Raw genomic sequence first — 20,747 nt, 5'->3', positions numbered from 1 at the left:
CTCTCATCTTCCAGACATGGCCGCTCATTAGGCTCATAACATATTCACTCCTTTCCTGCTCACCGGTGGCTGTGATTGGTTGCAGGCAGATCCACCCCCACGCTGAGTGACAGCTGTCTGACTACAGCCAATCATAGGCGCCAAATAAATAATTTAAAAAAAAACGGCGTGCAGTCCCTCTAATTTTGATAACCAGCCAAAGTAAAGTCTCACAGCTGGAGGCTGGTATTCTCAGGCTGAGGAGACTCACGTTATTGGGAGCCCCCCAAGCCTAAGAATATCAGCCAGCAGCTGCCCAGAATTGCCACATCCATTAGATGCGACAGTCCCAGGACATTTCCCAGCTTATCCCGTTGACCTGATGCGGTGGAAATCGGGGTAATAAGGAATTAATGGCAGCAGCCCATAGCTGTCACTAAGTCCTAGCATAGTGATGGCAGGCATCTATGAGACACCCCCTCATCACTAAGCTGTAAGTGAAAGTAAATAAACACAAACACCCAAAAAAATCCTTTATTTGAAATAAAAGACAATAAAAGCCCCTCTTCACCACTTTATTAACCCTTAAAACACCCCTCCAGGTCAGACGTAATCCACACGAGGTCTCACGACACATCCAGCTCTGCTACATCTGAATCACAGAGAGCGGCCAGAGAGCACAACCGTTCACTGGGAGGGTCAGGCCACAAATGAAGTGAGCCGCGCGGGATCAGCGGTGACCACACATCACCCGACTGAAGTCATCGCTGATCTCGCGCTCACTTCTCCCACGGCCTGATATGCGGTCACAAGTGGAGGACTCCCGCTGTATACTCACCTTTCCTCACTCCACGCAACATCGCTCGTCTTCCTGTTTGTGCCAGCAGCAGCGCTGCTGACCTGTGTGAAGCTGTGCACACAGCGATGACATCATCGCTGTGCGCATCGCTCTCCACAAACAGCAGACAGGAGGACATCGCAATGCTGCAAGGAACAGTGACCAGTGAGTATACTTATTCACTGCTCCCCGCGCTGATTATGATATGCGGGGGGCAGTGAATATAACCACACATGATTACTCAAGGCTGTAGTTGCCAGGGATGATCACGCAGGCCAGCTGTTATGCGCGCACCCCCCAACCATCATCTCGCTCACCTCTCAGGGCTAGCTTCAGCGCTGAGAGATGATTTGCGTTGGGATGCAGTGCATATGAAATGAGGCTAATGAGCAGGCACACGTGGTCATGGTAGGCGCTGCAACAGCCTGCTCATGCCTCTGATGAACCGCTCCACCACCACCGCACCCCTCTTCCCCGCAGACATCGGACTATCAGAATCACACCCCCACTTTTCCCCAAAATTTTGGGGAAAAAAAGTGTGACTTCTAGTCCGAAAAATATGGTAAAAGTATAAGTATCAACCAATACTTGTTAGCGCTCGTACGCCCACTATTTTCTTTGCAGCAAGGTATATAGCAAAAACCCCTGTTTGCTACATTAAAAGGGAAAATAAAATAAAATAAATAAACTTGCACAAAAAGAAAATAGTATTTTAATTGACCTAAGGGAAATCTCCAGATCACAGGATATACAGGTACAGGTACCAGCGGGTGCCATGGTAGACATTTCTATTTTTAAACATAATTACAGCCCGGTGTGGCCTCGGATGGCTAAAACATCGGTGGTTGTGGGGTTATTGGAATTACACAGGAAGGATTTAATCTATTGACTGCATTATCTATCTGACTGCAATCTATGCCACAAAATCACTCAGGCACTTTACAAAACTATATACCGTAACTTTGCGCACCTTCTTTCAGTCAGCGAGATATAATCCATATGCTATGGCATGTAATCAATAAAAAAAAATTGATATCTAGTCTGACATATTATACGGTCATCCTATTGCATTTTAAAACTTTATGTCTAATAATAGGAGTATGAGCCACCAACTGGGACTATACCCAAACAATGGATTCGTATAAAAACCTATCTTAGGGTATATGTGTACACAGAAATTTTGTTTCTTGAGCAAAATAACGCACCCTCTGGCTGAAAAAAAAGCATCTAAAATGCATGCACTTGTGCCATGTTTTCGGTGCGTTTTTGCCCCAGAGGGTTTCTTTTTTTTATTTTTAACATTGTCAATTTCAAAATGTAGGGAAAAATGCAGAAAAGAAGTGACATGTTGCTTTTTTCTGCAACCAAAACTGCAAGGAAAAAAAGAAGCAAAGCGCGCACGCCCTTTCTGAAATCTCATAGACTTTGCTGGGGAAGGACTGCATGTAGTTTAGAACCACAAACTTCCCCCAAAAAAGCGGCAAAAATACAGCAAACAACACTGTGCGCACATGGCCTTAAACTAGTTTTTTTTTATGATCAGAATATTATTTTTTTAGAATTCCCTTAGGTCAAATAAAATACTATTTTTTTAGCGCAGGTTTATTTTCTATATTTTCTTTTGTGAAAAAAAACACTGATGGGAAAAACAGACACTGACCAAACTGATGAAACTCAGATCGAAATCACAGACAAACAACGGTCCATGTTTATACATACAAGAAAAATAAGACGTCAAAGTGCCTTGGCTAAAAACAAGAAACTCATCCAGTACTTACCCTGAAGTCCAGAGCGTTGTCTCCTCTGCTACTCCGGTGGTTGTTCACCAGCTGCAGCAGTGACTTCACTTCAGCATGGCTGCAGCCAATCACTGGGCTCAGCAGCAAATTACATCTACATCGGCACAACCACTGATCACAGTGATTGGCTGCCGATCTGTTGACATAATGTTACCGCTGCAGCCAGTAAATATCCCCGAAGCAGTCGTAGATCAGGGAAGGAGGAGTAGCAGCTGATTAACACAGGCATGAAGAAACCTCTATCTAAATCACTGGATTGTCTTGTGTGGAGCCCAGCCCAGGTGTAGCGGTGAATTACCTTCAGGGACTCCACGTGAGATGGTCTGGTCACAGGTAGGTTGCTTCTTTAGGAGTTTCGTGATGCCACTCTCGGTATTGCAGTCAGGGGACCGCCACTGCAGATTAGGGGACGCCTGGGGCTGATGTTGGATGCAGCTAGATGTAGTGGCCTCCCGAGAGTGAGGCAGGCCCCAGGGCCCTGTGTAGGTGTGTGGAACCACATGTCGCAGAATGACTCAGGCACAGTCCAGACAGTCTTTCAGGGTTTTTACTCAGACTAGATGGCAGGGCGAGTACCCGGGCGTAGCTGGGATTAACCAGAGGAAACCAGGCACTCCGTCAGGCTGACTTTTGAGGGTGACTACCGACTCGCCTTCTCTAGCCCTGATGTTTTTGGAGTGACCCCGACTTGAAGTCCCTACGGGGGTCACCCAGGGAAGTTACTGCTGCCTGTTCTCCCCTCTTTTCGGCCCGTTTGCTTGTAGCCTGGACCAGGTCACTCCGGCTGCTTGCCTCTTGTGAGCTATGGGCCCTTTCGTTGCTACGTGGCTGCGGACTCTGTGGTGTTGTCTTGGGGGTCTGAAGTGCCCCCTCAGGCAGGTTTGGCAGGGAATTTTGAATGAATCTCTGCACTGGGACCTGTAACCCTTAGGGGCCTGGTACCTCCCTGGCAGTCCCCGTACTCAGCCACCCCTTTGCACTCTCTAACCTTGGGTGGATTTCGGGTGGCACTACCAAGTGACCGATCTCCCCCGTCGATAGTCACTACATGTACGTTGTCTGACTAGTGGCAGCTTCAGGTCTCCTCTTTTCGTCTGCTCTCCCTGAGCTCCACTTCAGACTGGCTCACTACTCCCTCCCCACTGTGCCTACCTACGCAACTTAGCAACCAGGCTCTCTACCACACCCCTTGAGTGGAGATGGAGGCCACGCCCCCTCCTGGATTCCCCAGGGGTCCACTCAAAGGTCCATGTGGGAGACCTGATTACCATGCGCCTGTGTAATCACACCTCGGTCAACCTTCTGGATTACCTGTATTATCCTGCCCCCAGCATGGGTGCAGTACTCAGTGGTGCCTGACCAGGTCAGGGGTGCCACACTTGTAAATGACAAACATTGTTTTTTTATGATTTAAGCAGGAATATGATATTTCATGATGGGGAAACGCCTTAAACACATATTTTATTTGCACTATATAGTTTATGGAGGCCCCAGTTAGTAGCCCAGATGACTTCAGGAATATTCACAGACCGTCTCTTTTTTGGAGGTGAAGGCACATTTGTCAGTAGACTTCATCTACTTACGAGTATTTGCTTCTAAATAAGCAGTTTTTTAACCACATGCTGGCAATATAATCAGCGTTTCAGAGAGATTAGAGCTTCACGTCTACCAATTACAGGTTTTAAAGCAAAGGCACCAAGATGTAAACTATTCATTTGTAGCGACATCTAAAAATGCTGTTTGCTCAAAAATATGTTGTCTGTTCAGAGTCGTAAGAAAACAATCTGGAGTCTTAACTGGGTTATTTAGTCCAGAATCAGACATGCACTTCCCACGTAAATGGAGATGTTAAAAAAGGCTGCAGATGATACAGAAGAGATCCGTATCCACACTACCTACTCACATGGCTAAAATTACCTTCCAATAACCAAAACAACTGAAGCAGGGCACACAGTTTTACCTATTAATACCTTTAAATAAGCAATACACCAGCCTAATAACCTGCCGGACACAACAGCACCTCCATAGACCAGGTGGGAAATGTGAAAGTTATATTATATATAGATCACTCAACATATTTGTCACATTTATTTTACTTGTTAATATAGCGCCAGTCATATTTCACAACAGATTATAGACTTCATCATCACTGTCCCCATTGGGGCTCACAATCTACGTTCCCTATCAGTATGTCTTGGCGTGTGGGAGTAAACTGGAGAATCTGGAGGACACCAACGCAAACATGGGAAGAACATATAAACTCTTTGCAGATGTTGTACTTTATGAGATTTGACCCAAGCTGCTTTGTGTTAGCATCAGGGCTGTGGAGTCTGTAAGCCATATCTGAAACTCCAACTCCCTCATACATGGCTCATGTTTAAAGGGGTATTCCCATAGCCAAGATCCTATCCCAATATGTAGTAGGTATAATAACAATAATAGCAAATACCTCCAATTAGAAATATAGTATAATTCTCCTGATTCACTGTCGCGTACCCTATGTTCAATGTTCAGGGCATTGCAGGACCCTAGGTATCCATGGTTACCACCACTACCAACAAACTGTCCCAATATGCATGGTTATGACCATTGATATCTAAAGGTTCTGCATGACCGAAGTGACAGTGAATCAGGAAAACAATACTACATTTCTAATTGGAAGTATTTGCTACTATTCTTATTATTACATCTACTACATATTAGGATAGGTTCTTAGAGATGGGAATATCCCTTTAAGTGATAAATTTACTGTACTACATAGTAACATCCGGCTTTCATCACCACTATGACACAATAATCAAGCTATTTAGAGCATATATTTATTTGAATAGAACTTTAGAACTCAAAAATGTTTAATTCCTTGTAAATGCAATACACTATGCATTAAATAGAAAAAAGTTTTCAACAAAGTGAAGTGGTAACCACATGGGCAACATCTCTAAATTTCAGAGTATAAGGCTATGTGCGCACTAGTGCGTTTTACCCGCGGATTTACCCGCGGATTTGCCGCGGAAATTTCTTGAGAAATGTCTTCAATCTTTGTGCAGACATTTCCCAGCAAATCCTATGTGAAAAAAAATAGCTGTGCGCACACTGCGGTTTTTCTCTCAAGAAATTTCCTTGAGAAGAATTTCTTGAGAAAATGAGCATGTCAATTCTTTTCTGCAGGTACCCTGCGGATTTCAGCAGTACAACCTGCAAAATCCGCAGGGAACAACCTGTGGGAAAATCGCGGCACATTCGCGGCAAATCCGCATGTGGATTTGCCGCGGATTTTTTCCGGAGGTCCGGAAATCTTCCACTCCCAGAAGTTTCTCAAGAAATTTTCTTGAGAAACTTCACAGTTCTAGTGCGCACATAGCCTAAAGGAATTGCCTCATGTGCTCAGAGTCACTTTTGATGAACGGTTGAACTCTTCTACTTCTTTGAAAGCAAGTGAACATTTTTGCTGAAATATGGGCAATTGTTTGCTATGGAAGTGGAATCTTTTTCCCTGCTGCAATTATTTGCTACTAGAGGTCATCGAAATACTTCTCAAAAGTAAAAACTTTTCATCTGAAGAGGCTGAAGCTATGGCAGCAGTAGCACTGGTAGGATACAACCCCTCACCTGATGAAGCTGAACATACGGCAGCAAAAATGACCCAATTCCTCTTGCTCTTGGCCGTCCTATACCCACTCATCCTAACCACTACCTCAGTCAGAGCTTTTCTTCCTTTAGTAAGCTGTTGATCATCTAGCAATATACAATTACTTGGGTCCACATACACGGCTACCAGAAGAACTTTATTTCCTAGTTGCAGGGTCTCTCTCTAGTTCATTGAAGCAGGAATGCCATCTGCGATTAAACCTCTTCTTTGGGACAGTCAAAACAGCAAGTTCTTCCATTCCTTTATGAACATGTCAGGCATTAAATCCTCAGCTTGTAATTGAACTGTAAATGGGTGATGAAGCAATTCCTTCAGTTCAGCCACCTATGTCCATTGACCTTCATTTAGTGTTACCTGAGGGTTGGCCATGTCTACGAGAAAGGATTTCAGCTCAAACAATCACTTAATCATTACCTAGGTACTACCCAACCAAGTGGCTGGATCTATAATTACCCCTTTCCCAAAAAGTCTCAACTAAAACCTACATCCTTACATTAGAAATAGAACATTTCATAACTTTTCCAAATTCTTAAGAAATACATATTCAGCACAGGGGGTTGAATACTACTTGTAGGCACTGTATTGTATACAATTACATTATATTCTGTTTTTGCATGTACATAGATTTCCTATCAGCTATGTCTATTGTCTCCTTTTCTTTTAGCTATGTGCAGTGTTTGGCCTGTTAATATACCATTATTGAAACATTTGATATGCTTACTTTTGTCTGGAATTTATTTTTATATATAATAAAATTAATTTGTGTCTTATTTAATGCAAATTATTTTCTTACTTTTTTTAGACCTCTTTTTCTAACCTTATTATAAATGACAGTGGTTGGGTTTTTTTTGTTTTTTCAAGGACAATTTTTAAAGCAGGTACAGCTCTCCCAGAAAATCTCTGTCACTCCTCTTAGAACATTACAACTAAGAGGAGGGGCAGAGAGAAGTGACGAAGCACATGATTCAGTACTCTAATCATTCATTAGCTGCTCAGCCGGTTATATCAGTTGCTCCTCATGCAGCGCACAGCAGTTGAGAGCAGGTTTTCATTGGCTACTGCGCTCTGCATAGGCAGTGCCCAAAATGACAAAGAAAACGTCATTATACTAAGAGCTTTGTCATCTTGGTTGCTGCCCATGCAGAGTGCAGCAACTCAACAAAAATTCAGTCTTGTCTAACACACTCTACATAGCAACCGATGGCAGCAACCTAGATGACGACGCATTTGGGGGCCGCTATACTTCGGCTTGTTGCCTTCTGGGTGGGCACCATTTCAAGAATCAGCCAGTGCCACCCTGTGTAGTGGAGATTCCCTTGTGCTCGATCTTCCAGATCGTTTGGCAGTCGTGTTGGAGGTTCAGGCTGATTCTGTGCCCCCATTAGATTTTGGCGAATGGGCAACCAACCCTGTGAACCCCATCCCCAATGTTAAACCACTGCATAAAACAATAGAATGAGGAATATCAAAGATAATTTTCAACCTCAAATTGTTATTCCTCTTCGCATGAATATCTATTTAAATAAACAGAGAATACAATCTCCGTAGACCTTCCAAGCAATTCCTGGCATAAAATACACTTCATCTTTCAGAATAGTCCCTTTTTTGTTGCTTTAGATGTAGAGTGTCATTAATATCATGAGGTTTTCTTCCTCACTACAATCATTTTATCACACTTTGTATAGCATTTTGTTAAATACAATAATGCCTAAAGGACACAGACAGCTAAGACGCCTTCTAGATTTTTTTAAATAGCCTACAGAGGAACAATTGCGACTGCTTCAAAGAATCGTACAGCTTAGAGTATGAGGAGTCCGGGGAATGGAAGAATCTGCTAGCAGGTGGGGGACGGTTTTGTTCGTGTCCTTAACAAAACACAATAAAAAGGATTTATTGTCTATAGGGCAGATATTAAAGTCCTACAATGCTACAAGAAAGTTGAATCATATTTAGACTCTAGTGATTTCTCAATGCACTGATATAGAGCTACACGGAGGAACTTGCCTCAAGAAAACAGCCAGGGCAATAGGTCTTTCCTCTGCTCAGCAGAAATACTTGAAAAAGGCATGTTTGTCTTAAAGTTTCAGGCTGTTGAAGTTTTCATTAAAACTTCTAGAAATTTCTACTTCTAAATATATGAGCTAATAATGTGTTAACTGCCCTGTCATCAATAATTTGCCACACAAACACCAAGGTTACTCACCAGTAGACGGTTTTTCCATAACCCATGACAGCACCGCGTGATTATATGGGTGCTGGGAAAACACCAAGGTTACTCACCAGTAGACGGTTTTTCCATAACCCATGACAGCACCGCGTGATTATATGGGTGCTGGGAAAACACCAAGGTTACTCACCGGTAGACGGTTTTTCCAGAACCCATGACAGCACCACGTGATTATATAGGTGCTGTCATGGGTGATAGGAAAACACCAAGGTTACTCACTGGTAGCCGATTTTTCCAGAACCCATGAGAGCACCCATATAATCAAGTGGTGCTGTCATGGGTGAAGGGAAAATACTTATTTTGTAACAGTATTACCGGGCAATCTAAAAATACTGTTCTACATGTTTGGGTAGCGGGAGGGGAGAGCCGTGGCTGCATGTTGGGCAGGACAGCTGGTGAGGAGCCTGTCCGATCACCGACTAGGATGCCTGAACGACCCCTTTAAATAGCTTTAGTCTGCTAATTCTACGACTTATAAATCACAATACAAAAGCACTACAGAAAACTCAAGTTGAGAAGCACATTAATGTAAGATTTAAAAGAGAACTAACCATCAGAATTTTCACATAAATAAAGCCAGTGCTATACTCTCACTAGGATGCTGAATGTAAGCATAGCTTTTGTTCAGAGATTGGATGTTTTATTTCAGAAACGTGCAAGTAAAGTTCCAGCAATGCCCTACTATTTGATTGACAGGTGCAACTGGGGCGCACCTGTCTTCTGTCTGACGTTGGTAGATGCTAGACTGTATGGACTGCATTTCGAACACGCCCCTATCACGTGAAAAACAATTACTTCATACATGGTAGGAACCCATACAGTCTAACATCTACCAAGGCCAAACAGTAGACAGGGGTGGGAATAGATACCAATACCTGACCTACATATACCTGTCCCTGTTAATCAAATAGCAGTGCATTGCTGGAACTTTAATTGCATATATTTCTGAAATAAAACATCCATCTCAGAACAAAAGCTCTGCTTACATTCAGAATCCTAACACCAGTATAGCACTGGCTTTACTTTATCTATGAAAATCCTGCTGGTTGGTTCCCTTTAAGGAGTGGGCACACACATACAATATCTTAAAAAGGAACCAGTCAGGACAACTTTACTAAATAAACTAATTGTAGGTCTATATGTAGTACTAGAACAAAAAATTATATTTGTAAGAATACGATATGCCGCCACTGAGAAATAAAGCCTTTAAAGCGCAACCGTCATTTTAATTTTTATTTCATAAATCAATAGTAGGAGATTCTGTGAAAATGGGAGGAGCTAGAGGCAGAAGGAGGAGCTAGAGGCAGAAGGAGGAGCTAGAGGCAGAGCTCCACACCTCCTATCTACATAGACGATACCAGCTGATACTGAAGAGATTCTCTCTCAGTAATGGGAAAGTCTTCACTGAAGACAGATTTTACCTCAGATAAGATATATTACACAGTGTCTTATTCTCATATGTACTATTGATTTAGGAAATGAAAATTAAAAACGACGATTATGCTTTCATCAGGATTTTCTTATATAAAGTAAAGCCAATGCTATACTGACACTAGGATGCTGAATGTAAGCAGAGCTTTTGTTATGAATTTTAATGTTTTATTTGAGAAATATGGGCAACTAAAGTTCCAGCAATGCACTGCTATTTGATTGACAGGTGCAACAGAGGCAGGAATATGTGGGTCGGGTTTTGCTATCTATTTCCGCCCTTATCTACTACCTGGCCTTTCTCACCTTGTCACCATCATAGACACTATTTACGGCACTTGCGCACTATCATTTAAGTATTGCATAAAAGTCTTCCCTGAGGTGGCATCGGAGTCTGTGCATAGCACGATCTCCAGCGCCATCTTTGTGAACACTGTCTTCTCTCAGCAGACTGCTGTATGTGTTATATGAGGGTGACGCATGCGACCTCGCATACTCTGCTCTCGTGACCGCGCCACCTTCGTAAAGGGCATATGACGGTCTGATGCAGGAAGACCGTCTTCACAAAGATGGCACTTCTATGGGTAAACTCAGCAGTACATTGAAAATAATACATTTAACTAAGTAATTTAGACCACTGTAAATATGGTATGTACCCACAACTATAGGACTGGTTCTGCACCATTAGAACAGCAGAGAAGATATGAAAATGTACATCTGAACCAGTAATTGGACAAGGAGTTGATCACATGAGCGTATGAATCGGACAAGTGCAATGCGAGAAAATCTCGCATTGCACTTGGACCAATGCTAGTCAATGAGCTGGTGCAGATGGTCATTTTTTTCTCATCCAGATCATGGTTGAGAAAAAAAAAATTGCAGCATGCTGCGGAATGGATGCCAATATTGTGCGAGACTCGCCAATGCAAGTCAACGGATGCGAGAAAAAAAAACCACAACAGACAGCACATGGACCATCCTAGTAACATCCATTTTTTTTTATGGATACATTAAAATTCTGAAGCATAGAACACTGTGAATGGTCCAGTAAATGAATAATAGCTGCTGGAAAAAAAAAAATGTTTTGCATATGGACAGCACAAGGACGGCAAGTGAGAAAAACAATCATCCTACTTTTCTGGATGAAAATACGCTAGTGTGACCCCAGCATAACATACAGTTATGATGTTCCATAATGTGATGACAGGATTATATTTGAACTAGATGGTGGCCAGATTCTAGCGCATCGGGTATTCTAGAATATGTATGTAGTTTATGTAGCCCGCACCACTCCCTCAGCAACACCCACATCCAATCCGGAGGCAGCTGAGCAGAGAGGTGGACAGGACATGCCGAGGAGGAAATAGGAAGCAGCCACATCTCCCAGCCTGCAGGACCAGCGAGGGGAGGGAGAAAGTACTACAGACTATGAAAAGAGAACAAAGTGCAAGGTGAGTATAAACGTTTTTTTTTTTTTTTTTTTTTACTGTGTGGTGGAGGCTGCTGCTGGGGTGTATATAAACGCTGCTGGGGTGTATATGATGGGGTGTATATAAAGGCTTTGGCTTGTTGGGTGAAAATTCCTGCTAGGGTTTATTTTTGGGGGAGGTCTTATTTTTGGAAAAACTAATATATATATATAGATATATAGATATATAGATATATATATATATATAATATATATATATCTATATATCTATATATATATTAGTTTTTCCAAAAATAAGACCTCCCCCAAAAATAAACCCTAGCAGGAATTTTCAGCATTTTCGGAGCAAGGCTTAAATATAAGCCCTCCCCCGAAAATAAGCCCTAGTCCCGGATCAATAATGAAGTGTCCGTGCAGCTAAAAAAGATACAGATACTGCAGGACACTTCATTATACACAGCGGCACCCGGCAATTGCACTCAGCCGACACTGAGCGGCAGGACCTGCAGTGATCACACACATCAGCTCTCACACACACACACACACACACACACACACACACTCAGATCTCACTCACACACCAGATCTCACTCACACACCAGATCTCACACACAAGCATCGGCTCACACGCAAACAACAAATCGGATCGCACACACATCGGATCGCATACACACTCACCTCATCCAGTGACACTGATCTCTTCTCGCTGGGAGAATCCTGAGAGGCAGTGCGGTACAGCACAACGAACAGGACCTGCGGCCGGACACGTGACTTGCTCTCATTCTCTGCTGCCGTAAGTGCTGGATGTGATGTGATGTGATGTGTGTGTGTCTGCAATCGGCTGTGTGTGTGTGTCTGCGATCGGCTGTGTTTTTCTGTGATCGGCTGTGTGTATCTGTGATGGCTGTGTGCGTGCCTGCGATCGGCTGTGTGTGATCAGCTGTGTATATCTGCGATCTGCTGTGTGTGTGTGTATCTGTGATCGGCTGTGTGTATCTGATCGGCTGTGTGTGTATCTGTGATCGGCTCTGTGTGTATCTGTGATCGGCTGTGTGTGTATCTGTGATCGGCTGTGTGTATCTGTGATCGGCTGTGTGTATCTGTGATCGGCTGTGTGTATCTGTGATCGGCTGTGTGTATCTGTGATCGGCTGTGTGTGCCTGCGATCTGCAGTGCGTGATCTGCTGTGTATATTTGTGATCGGCTGTGTGTGCCTGTGATCTGCTGTGTGTGATCTACTGTGTATATCTGTGATCTGCTGTGTGTGTGCGTGTGATCTGCTGTGTGCCTGCGATCTGCTGTGTGTGTCAGCGTGTCAGCTAGCAGCAGGGTAGGACGGCGTGCAGCACCGACCGGAGATCACAGGAGGACCTGGGAACCATGCAGACGTCCTGGTCTGGTGAGTATGAGTCTCCTGGGAAGTGGGGGGGTCTGCTTTTTTGGGGGGTAAACTTACCCCCAACCGTGTTTCTCCAAGAATAAGACCTCCTCCAAAAATAAGCCCTAGCGCTTTTTTGGGGGGCAAAAAAAAATAAATAAAAGACAGTGTCTTATTTTTGGAAAAACACGGTATATAGACAAGTGTTGATGTTTTTGTTGAGGATTAAATGTGGATTGTTGTTCATGGCAAAATCTAAGACATCCCCTGAAAATAATCCCTAGCGCATCTTTCAGAGCGAAAAAACAAACAAAAAAAAAAACAAAAACACAACATTAAACCCTTTAATTTTTGGGGAAACATGGTACTGAGCAGGCAGAGCTGTCTCACCCACACCAGATTGTGCATTAACTGTAGGGTGTCAATCACAGCAGAGGCGTGCCCTGTCCGCTAGTTTCTAGTTCTTCAATGTTAAATCATTTGGGAGTAACGCGCTGGCCCTTTCAGAAAAGAGCAGAGGAGCGCTCGTGCCCCAGGAACACTCCTGGAGGACCCTAAAGGGGTAAGCAGGGAGCACACACGTGAAGGAGGGAGAAGACGCAGGGACACATATGCGTTGCTGGCCGCAGCGGTGACTGGCACATGTCCCTGCTGGAGGAAAGCGGAACTCTTTCCTGCAGGAGGAGGGGCACAGGGAACGCAGGGACACCAGTGCTACAAGGGGTAAATCATGCTGTCAGGCTCCCTTTATATTTATGCAAGTAGTACATACATATTGTATTGCCCATTACAATATGTCTCTACTGCTAAACACATAAAAGTAAGTACAGTATAATATGCCAATGAAATTGTAATTCATCAATATATAGAGATCATCCTTTTCGTACTGGTAGACTGGAGTTAATCCATGGCCACGTACCTCTCCAAGAGCCTCGTAACGCTTCTGGTTCCATCTATGCAAATCTTCTCGGTAGTTAAAAACAAATGGTTCTCCCGTCTTAACATGCCTCAGTTGACCATCTACACCAAAACACACAACATATCGGAGCTTAAAACATTAATAATGGCAGTTTAAAAAAACAGCATGACGTGTGGTACAGGATCATGTAGGCTTTCATATAGTAATTTCTGGGCATGTATAACCTCTTTAGACATCTCATCAAGGCAGGTGAGAGGATGTTATGGTTGGGAAAACAGAAGAGGGAGAAGAAAGCATCATGCACCTTTGATTTTGCTTTCAGCAGTGATCAATTCCCTGCAATGCAATTTATCAGAAAAAGAATAGAAAAAGTAAAACAGTTGCGTTCATAAGACTTACTTTCATTAAAGGCATATTCAAACCCCTCCAAGGTATCGGGGAATTCAAGAGGAGGCTCGTCTTTTTTCATCAACTCATCTAAGTCTATTCGAGAAAGGAGATCTGAATAAAAAATAAAAAATAAAAAAGCATATAGTTGCAATAGAGTTCTATGATTCCTGACAGCCCAGGAAATGTCATCCAGATTTTGGGTATGGAGTAAGCAATTCTGAATTACAAAGATGGCTGGTGTATTACCAGATTAACAGTTAGCCTGAAGCATGTTACATGAACGCCTCCGGTACACGCAGCGGGTTTTCTGAGCTATGCACATTGCGTGAACTGCAGCAAAGTCGACAAGTGTTACAGACAAATTTGTCTCCCTTTAGATAAATGGGCGATAGTTCCTTCAAAATACGGATTTTGCAAAATCCCATTTTTTGGCCTAAAATCTAATATTTAGTTCTGTCCCGAAGTAGTAAAGAGCACAGCTAGATTAGACTTCGCTCTCAGTAGTTACGATAATGCTTTGCTGACCGGTTTAAAGATACAAAACTTCTGCCCAAATACAGAATCAACCATAATGTTTGGCACACATACTGTACAATCATATACGATACTGTTTTCAAGCTAAGGGCTAGTAAAATCAACAGTTCAACATACGATGTGACTTTAACGACTGACAGCTTTATAAACTTTGCAGCACTTTGGTAGAGACTGTTACAGCAGGGAATGGCTGAAAGCACAAACAAAGTGCAGCGGCTTACTGAAGAGAGTTGACTGGGCCTGGGATGACATAGCGTAGTGTAGCACCCCTGAGGTCTCAGGTGCCACAAAATGTGAACGTGGAATCCCAAACCCCGGAATATCCGTGCCAGTCAACGCACCAGCACCCTCACACAAACAACCCCAATTCCAAACTGGGAGACTGCCTAGTAACAGGTAAAAGGGATGGGCACTCATTGGATAGTACCACCCAATCTGTAAGGAGAGACCCAGCAAGGGGAGGGGCCAGTGGTCAGTTGGCGAGAGGAAGTGTTCAGTGAGACAGTGGAGAGTGAAGTTGAGAAAAGGAAGGAGAGAGTGACGAGTGAAGTAAAGAAGGAAAAAAGTGTAAAGACCTGAAGTAACAACGGAACGCTGTAACAGGAGTGAGGGACTGTGGAGTAAGGAACCAGGACTCCAGGAACCGCAGGACGCCTGTGGAAGACTGGAACCTAGGCTCACAGGACTCAGCACAAGGTGGGGTGCAGACCCTAGGACAGCGGGATACTTTATGGTCAACTGTTAAATCTGCCAGGTGAGGGGATCTCCAGGTTCCCTCATCAACCCAAAGAGTCTGAAGCATCAGCAGCAAAGTGGGGACCGGGGATTGAACCCCTTAAATAGTACAGGCTGCCTGCAATAAAACCAAGACTGAAACAGAGGGGCTCCATAGAAGCTCTAAGCCACGGGAGCCGAATACAAACGAGTGTGCACGGAGGTCACCTACCCCAGGTCACAGCTGGCACGGAGAACAAGGGGAGTGGGAACACCTGAAACCAGCACCAGCGGGTCCAGGTACCAAGCCACAAGTAAAAAGGCAAGTTGAAACTGCATTACCGGAGTGGACTGTTTCCTTCTCACCTCCGTACGCATACACTGACTGTCCCCTACTATTTCTCGCTCATCATCCACTGTTGGGGCCTAGCCCTGCTTGCAGAGGGCCCAAAACACCTAAGCTGCATTACTCCACCAGCCCCAGCAGGACCCTGCAGCGGCGGCTTCAATAACCTGGCTGCACACCGCAAGTGGCGTAGTCGAAAAACTCTTATTTTATTTTTTGCTCCCATTTTTCACCACCTTTTTAAAATAGGACCGACCCCCAGGGTCACGGAACCGGGCATCGGACGCGACCACGACTGTTCCCTCCTGCGCACCACGCGCCCAGCACAGAGTACCCCACAGCCCTGGAGCGTCACAGTAGGGTCTGTGGCTAAGGTTAATTTCATACATCCGACATTCAAAGTCTGAGAATGGACTACAATGTGGGAGCCAACCATGGGACCACTTACCCGAACTGAGCCGCAGATGCACAGATGAGTTACGTTTGGGTCAGGAGACCCACTGACGAGCCAGACATTGCGGTACATACTTGGATCATTAAAGGGAACTTGTCACCAGGTTTTTCCCTTATGAGCTGTGGCCACCACCAGTAAGCCCTTATATACAGCATTCCAGAATACTGTATATAAGAGCCCAGGCTGCTCTGTAGAATGGAAAAGACACCTTATTATACTCACCTAGTGGGTGGTCTGGTCCGATGGTTTCACTGCTCTAGGTCCAGTGCCACCTCCATCTTGTGGGATCGCTGTACTGCTTCCCAGCCCCGTGTGCATGACGCATCCTGTGTCATCCACACAAAGGCCGCCATTGCGCTCCTATGTGTGTGTACTTTGACCTGCCTGCTAAGGGGAGAGAAAAGTACTGAAATGTACAGGCCAAGGAAAGGTCAACGACCACCCGCGCATGCACACTACAGTATTTTGATCTGCCCTCAGCTGGGCAGATCAAAGTGCGCATGTGCAGCAGCACAACGGAGGCCTCTGCGTAAATGACGCGTCATGCACACGAGGCTGGGAAGGAGGATGGCAATTGTATAAGACGGGGGAGTCGCCGGACAAAGCAGCAATATCCATAGGACCGGACCGCCCCCTAGGGGAGTATAATACAGGTGTTTTTTGTGTTATAAAGAGCAGCCTGGGCTCTTATATACAGTATTTTGGAATGCTGTATATAAGGGCTCACTGGTGGTGGCCGCAGCTTAAAAGGGAAAAACATGGTGACAGGTTCCCTTTAATGTTGAACGTGGGGCATCAGAGGGGAGTGATGATTCACCTGAGTCTATGGTCTAAATTAATTTTGGGGATCCAAGTTTGAAGTTTACAGTACTTTTGGGAATGTAATTTCAATTATGGTAAAACTTTAAAACAGGTTAAGAAATGGTGATAAGGATGTAGTAGAGAATAATATGTTTGAAATACTTAAAACGGTTAATCTCATACTCTTTGTGCAGGATAAAACCAGTCCTCTGCCTCCTGCTTTCCAGGGAACGATGTGCTCCTAAAGATAACATTTTGGACCGGAAGCAAGGTTGTACTGCTGGTCCAAACTGTGTTCTTCCAGACTGCAAGAAAATGCATCATCGGAGGATTGCAGGGTACTGAAATTAGGCAGCAATCTGGCCAGCTTAAATGCAGTGCTTGCAAGCTTGAAAGCAAAGAGCTTGTAAACACACCCTCCTTGCCTTGAAAAAAGCCACCTCTGATAAATTTCGAGGTGGCTAGTGAAAAGAAAGGATTTTTAATAACAGGTAAATTACAAAGTTGGGTTTTCTTTTTTTTTATTGTTTTTATTGTTTTTTTTTCAACAAGCACTTGTTAAATGGGTAGAAGTACAAAGATGAGATAACCTCTAAGTCTTTCCTGCTGTGAGCATGTTAACATGAGCGAGTAATTGTAGTTTAAGGTGGTAATTTTTCTGGCTCAATCAAGGTTAAAAAAAAAAAAAATAAATAAATAATATAATATGGCTGACCTTCAGCCATACACAACACAAGAAAGTAGACTACTTCTCTCCATTTGGATCCAGTAAGGAAATCTGGTCCTTCGACTAGTAATGGGTTCTAAAAACAGCGGCTTTGTAATATAAAATAAATAACACACCTTGAGGTAAAAGATAAAATGCTCAAGATGGTTTCGGTTCAGAAAAGGCCAATGACTCATTAAAAGAGAAACAAGATTACACCATATTTGTACTGATTAGAATGAGAAAACTACATCAGAACACCAAAGAAATCTGCACTTGACCCACTGAACTGACTAAATCCTACTTAGAGTTACAATGGCTGCAATAATAAGTATACCATGGGCAGATTAGTTTCCCCAGGTTCATCTGATTGACTTCTATCACAGCACTGCACATTTTCTCAGTCTTCAGTAATTAAATGCATAGCGGAAACTAAATGAAAAATCATTTCCATAGCACATTTGTGGAGATTTCCCATGTCTCCGCATGCCAGGTATAACCTTGTATTATGTAGCAATGTATGTAACCCAAATGAGGGTGGTTATAGAGGGAGTTAGGCAGCGCTGAGGATTAACGAGCGGAATGGAAATATTTTGAAAGCCAAAAGAAAATTTAATTACTTTTGAAAAGTAAATGCAAAAACTCCTATACGTATATCTGGAAATTAACCTACAGCCAGGTCCCTCCGGCACTACCCATCCTCACTAACATAATGCAACATTAGCAATCATTGCAGAGCCATCACACATGGAGCAGGGGGACCACAGGGAGCGCTGCTTGGCTTGTGCCAATTGCTCATATTGGTAAAAAGCCACTAAACCACACAATTAAAGCACCACTCCATCAGGGTTTTTTCAGGGCTGGAGAGGTGCTATTAATCTAAAGTCCCTGCCCAGTCTAATAATCACCCTCCGGCATGTTCCTCTAATTTCAGCGACACTACGATCCCATGGCGCCATCTTGGGACCTCAACTTCTGACTTGTCATGAGTCAGAAGTTATGCCACAAGAACGAGGCGCTCTTAGACCTGTATTGAACAGTGACCTCCAACGCGCTCTATGATAAACAGGAGCTGCTGGCAGATCACCAGAGACCAACCGAAATGTTGGAGATAGAGGGTGAAGATGGGGGCAGGCGAGCATAAGAGCAGGGTCGGGGAACTTATATTTAAAGCACCACTTCAGCGCTGGAATAAAAAAATAAATAAATAAAAATGCCAAAAATGTGCTCTAAAAAGAGGATAACCACTGCTTAAACATTGATGGCCCATTCTTAAGATATGTCATCAATGTTTTATCATCCGGGATCAGATTCCCGGCACCCCCGCCGATCAGCTGTTCTCAGTGGTCGGACATGCTCAGTTTTCCTATAGTACTGCACATTCGCCATGTATTGATTTGAATAGGAGGTGGATGTGCAGTACCCATCTATGGCTGCTAGCAGAAGACAAAGCAGTTATGGAATGGAGCATTTCCAGCTGCCTGCTCCCGCCACCAAGAACAGTTGATCGGCGGGGGTGCTGGGTGTCAGCCAATTATACATTGATGACTTTTCCGAAGCATAGACCATCTGTGTTAAAGTAGTGGCCAACCGCTTTAACTGCGAACCTACTATTGATTTGACTAGGAATTAAGACTTTTAACCTTTTCATTATTAACTTTGACACTTTTCTATTTTTTTCACGTTCCAAGAGCCGTAACTTTTAAACTTTCCTGTACAAGCCACTATATTCTGATACCAATAACGCTTATTTTATTAAACATGGAGATGTACGAGGGCTTGTTTCTTTGACGAACAATCTGTAGTCTGTACTAGTATCATTTGCAAACAAACAATGTTTTAACACTATTTATTCATTTTTTTGGGTAGGAAATATGAACACAAAGCTGAAATTATTTTTTAAATTTTAATGGAGCTCACTGTACAATATAATTGACATATTACATTCATTCTGCAGACCTATAAAATTTAGTATTTTTTTATGTTTTAGTACTTTTGCACAAGAAAATCAATCTGTAAAAAACATATATATTATATAAAAAAGATATATAAAATATATATTACCTTTTAATGCGGTTGTCTTTTCTTTTTCATCTGGACCTCCTCCTTGTTGGAGTTGTGCCATACTTAAATCAACAAACAAGAACACCAATAATGAGGAGAAAATGGACATCAACCTTCTTTATCACTCCTGCAGATTCAATAAAAACAAACATAATGTCATTCTTCTCATTATATTAAATAAATAATGTAGATTTAATAATACTTTTATTGAAAGAGCCATTATTGCTTACATAGCACCATCATATTCTGTAGTGCTTCCCAGACATCAACACTGTTCCCATTGTGACTCTCAATGATTAGGTCTTTGGAGAGTTATTCCTCAACACTTTAATTGTAAAGGGGTTGTCCACTACTAGGAAATCCCCTTCTGATTCCACTTGTTCCCCACCAGTTAAAAATAAAAGACCCTGTACTCCCCTCCCATTCTGGCACTGTTCCAGTGCTGTCTGTAACTGTGGTTCTGTGTAGGTTTCTCCCTCTCCGCCATCGGACCAAACAAAAAATCTACAGGAAGTAAGTGGCAGCCGCATCGTCACTTACTTCCTGTTGGGTATAAAAATAATGATCAAATGCTGATTTTAGGAATCTCTTAATCAGACGGGGACCTTTTAACAACGGTGTCAAATCTCAAAGTATTCATTGTTTGCGTAGTAACAACACATAGATTGCTTTGACAATTTCTACTCCTCTTAGGCCACATGCACACTAAGTATTTGGTGTGCTTTGTACCTCAGTATTTGTAAGTCAAAACCAGGAGTGGAGAAAAAAAAAAAAAAAAAAATATATATAAAAAGTGGCGAAGTGTTTCGGTTATACTTTTTCTCAGATTCTTCCACTCCTGGTTTTGGCTATAAATAGGGAGGTAAAAAAACTCACCAAATACTCGAACGTGTGCATTTGGCCTTAGAAAGCCGTATACAGAGAGAGAGAGGAAAAAAAAAAATAAATAAATAAAAAAAAAAAAAGTTTTTTTTATGCACTCAGGATATTAAACAATAGGAGCTGCCAATGGGTTCACTTGCATTATCTATGGATGCCTACAGATGGCGCTAAACAGTATTGCTGTCTGTCACATTTGTCCGGCAGGCAGCC

General features: G+C 43.1%; 1 protein-coding gene across 2 annotated transcripts in view; it reads right to left on the bottom strand.

Annotated features, from left to right (window-relative positions):
* ARB2A (ARB2 cotranscriptional regulator A) overlaps positions 1 to 20,747 on the bottom strand; it is a 631,322-nt gene that overhangs the window by 573,647 nt on the left and 36,928 nt on the right. For both annotated transcript variants that reach the window (XM_075325101.1, XM_075325100.1), the window contains 3 exons: positions 19,656 to 19,782; positions 14,046 to 14,147; positions 13,647 to 13,747 (listed from right to left, as the gene is read on the bottom strand). In XM_075325101.1, coding sequence (XP_075181216.1) covers positions 13,647 to 13,747; positions 14,046 to 14,147; positions 19,656 to 19,764 — 312 coding nt within the window. In that variant the 5' untranslated portion in view covers positions 19,765 to 19,782. The remainder of the gene's footprint in view (positions 1 to 13,646; positions 13,748 to 14,045; positions 14,148 to 19,655; positions 19,783 to 20,747) is intronic.

This window comes from Anomaloglossus baeobatrachus, chromosome 1 (genome assembly GCF_048569485.1).
Source record: "Anomaloglossus baeobatrachus isolate aAnoBae1 chromosome 1, aAnoBae1.hap1, whole genome shotgun sequence".
NCBI classification, from domain to species: Eukaryota; Metazoa; Chordata; class Amphibia; order Anura; family Aromobatidae; genus Anomaloglossus; species Anomaloglossus baeobatrachus.
The sequence above is the reverse complement of the archived record's forward strand: the minus strand, read 5'-3'. Positions and strand labels throughout refer to the sequence as shown.